The sequence below is a fragment of the Octopus bimaculoides genome, chromosome 20, assembly GCF_001194135.2.
Source record: "Octopus bimaculoides isolate UCB-OBI-ISO-001 chromosome 20, ASM119413v2, whole genome shotgun sequence".
Lineage (NCBI taxonomy): Eukaryota > Metazoa > Mollusca > Cephalopoda > Octopoda > Octopodidae > Octopus > Octopus bimaculoides.
The window spans coordinates 7,477,180-7,480,059 of record NC_069000.1 but is presented as its reverse complement, the minus strand read 5'-3'; the positions used below and the strand labels follow the sequence as shown (position 1 = coordinate 7,480,059).

Here is a 2,880-nt window from a genome sequence, read left to right as displayed (position 1 = left end):
ATATATATATATATATATATATATATATAAGCTCTGATGAAGTCGTAGGATGATACTGAAGCACTTAACTATGAATGCATTGCACATTACAGCAGAAACAGTTGTAAGGTAATGGAGTTCATAATATAATTGTTTATTCCTTTGTCATCCCAATTGCTCATTACTGCTCTGCACTCGACTGACTTCAGATCGAAGCATATGTATATTGAGTTCTAACAGCAGAGTATCAGCATCACAATGCTTAACACCTTCTCTTCTCCATCTTTACTTGTTTGGCGAGTTTCTATAGGATATGTGTTCTATAAATGCTCATAACACACCTTATACTTGTAATATTTTCATATTCGAAAAATACTTACAATAGTAAGCTACCAATTTAATATGAAGAATCTTTATTAGAAATCTAACTTTGGAACCCTGCTAAGTAAAGGCTGAAATAGAACTCAACCTTTCCTCACATATTTATATATACACACACACACACATATATATATATATATATATATATCAAAACAAATAAGCGCAAATGGAATTCATAAGATTCTTCAAGATGCGTTGAAACGATTTCTGTGATTAATAAAGAATCTTGTGAACTCTATTTTCTGTTTCTCTCATTTGTTATATACTCAATGGACACTGAGGAATTCCAGAGGTAGACCCAGTAGCATTTATATCAATACTATGGATGACATCAGGTAGCCATAGACAGTGAAAGTGCTTTAATCGGCGTACTACCAGGTGTATACCCAAGGTTTAAATAACTACTTTTATGCATTATACATACATATATATATATATATATATATAAATACATATATATATAAACACATATATGTTTATATATATAACCACCAAAACAGGTATCTAGCAAAGTGAGATGATTATAGCTGCTACATTAATATATTTGAGATCCCGAAATTATACATGCTATAATGGCTTGGAAATTAATGCATATGCTCTATAAAAGCTCTATCATGCTGTTATCCGAATAGACCATGGGTAACATAGCTCTATCATGGTGTTATACCTTGCTTGAGTAACACACCTCTATCATGCTGTTGAGATTGTACTATGGTTAGCTTAGCCATGTGTTAGCTCTACTGTTAAGACAATGTGCAATGAGTGACCCCATTCTATATTAGCTCTGTCATGCTGTTAAGGCAATATACCATGGGTAACTGACATCTATCATGCTACTACTATACCCTAAAGGTCAATGACCTGTGACCAGCAATACTATAAGCCAAGCCTCTCCTTAAGCAACATTACTGTTCTCCTTTACAAAAGAGATAAAAGGAACAGCAATGTATAGAAAGCTATAATGTGATGATGAAGCCAAGAGAAGCTGACGAAGAAGAAGTCTTACCTCCAGACATTGGGAAATTTATATAACTTGAACAGCCATCAGGGGCACCTCTTGCTATTGTGCAATGAGGTTTGTCATAAGTGTAGTCAGGGCTCATATCAACCGACAGTTCGTAACACAGCTGAGCATAGGAAATCCCTGAATTGCTTCCTAGTTACAGAAAGAAAGGTCAGTTAGTAAATAGGACTGCAAAGATTATGGAAAGTGAGATGGGGGAGATCAAGCAGAGAGAATGCTCCACCCAGGTGTCGGAGTGAGAGGAGAAGCAAACAGAAATAGTGATCCACCCATCAAAAAAGAGTGAGAGGAGAAACAAGTAGGGAGGGTGGTCCACCCAGGTATGGGAGTGGGAGAAGAAACAAACAGGAATGGTAGTCCACCCAGATATTGGAGTGGGAGAAAGAACAAGCAGGAATGGTGGTCCACCCAGATATTGGAGTGGGAAAACAAGCAGGAATGGTGGTCCACCCAAATATTGGAGTGGGAGAAAGAACAAGCAGGAATGGTGGTCCACCTAGATATTGGAGTGGGAGGAACAAGCATGGATGGTGGTCCACCCAGATATGGGAATAGGAGAAAGGACAAGCAGGAATGGTGGTCCACTAAGGAATGAGAGTGGGAGGAGGAACAAGCAGGAATGGTAGTCCACCAATGAATGGGAGTGGGAGAAGGAATGAGCAGGAATGGTAGTCCACCCAGGTATGGGAGTGGGAGGAGGAACAAGCAGGAATGGTTGTCTACCCAGGTATGGGAATGGATGGAGGAACAAGCAGGGATGGTGGTCCACTCAGATATAGGAAATATTTACTCCAAATTTATAACTTCCCAAATTATTTCCAAGAATGTGTCAGTTGGAGGACATTCGGTAAGTCATTATATAGACACAGGGTTCATAATAATGCAGTGTGTGATGTTCATGCCTTTATCAAGAATATTAGTGCTGCAAATTAAGCAAATTGGCTGGGTTACAGACTCAGCTTACAGTAAGGTTACCTCCACTTCATGGTACATGATGATGACGATGATGGTCGTGGCGGTGATAATGATGGTTGAGGCACACTGTGTATAGTGCTGGAATACTGATCCAATGATTACTGGTTCAAACCTGGCAACAGCCACTGTAACAAGTTCCTTGCAAGTGAGCAGTTGCTATAAGAATGGACATTACAGCCATAGAAGATAACCACGTTAGCCAGTCAACAGAATGATAGAGATGTATAGGGCAGGGGTGGAAGACCAAAACCATGGGAAATGGACAGAAAGAAAAAAAAGCAACCGTCACATAATGGCTTTAATCGCACAAACAATACGAGTCAGTTCGTATTTCACTAAACATCAATCCACTTTTGGATGGAGATGCATGCTTGTAAAGTATTAAACGAAAATAAATTATGGGATCCTTTCTTGTCAGAATGGTTGCCTTAATCTATAGTCACCCCATCTCTCTCAAACACACACACAATTTATATACAACAATATATATATATATATATATATATATATATATATATATA

The 2,880-nt window shown here is 38.2% G+C and overlaps 1 protein-coding gene across 3 annotated transcripts in view; it reads right to left on the bottom strand.

Moving 5' to 3' along the window:
* The window catches only part of LOC106869207 (E3 ubiquitin-protein ligase CBL-B), a 75,510-nt gene that overhangs the window by 8,591 nt on the left and 64,039 nt on the right, over positions 1-2,880 (bottom strand). For 2 of the 3 annotated variants that reach the window (XM_014914851.2, XM_014914852.2), the window contains exon 10: positions 1,367-1,516. The exons of the other annotated variant lie outside the window; for it this stretch is intronic. In XM_014914851.2, the coding sequence (XP_014770337.1) occupies positions 1,367-1,516 (150 nt within the window). The remainder of the gene's footprint in view (positions 1-1,366; positions 1,517-2,880) is intronic. 3 annotated transcript variants of the gene reach the window in all.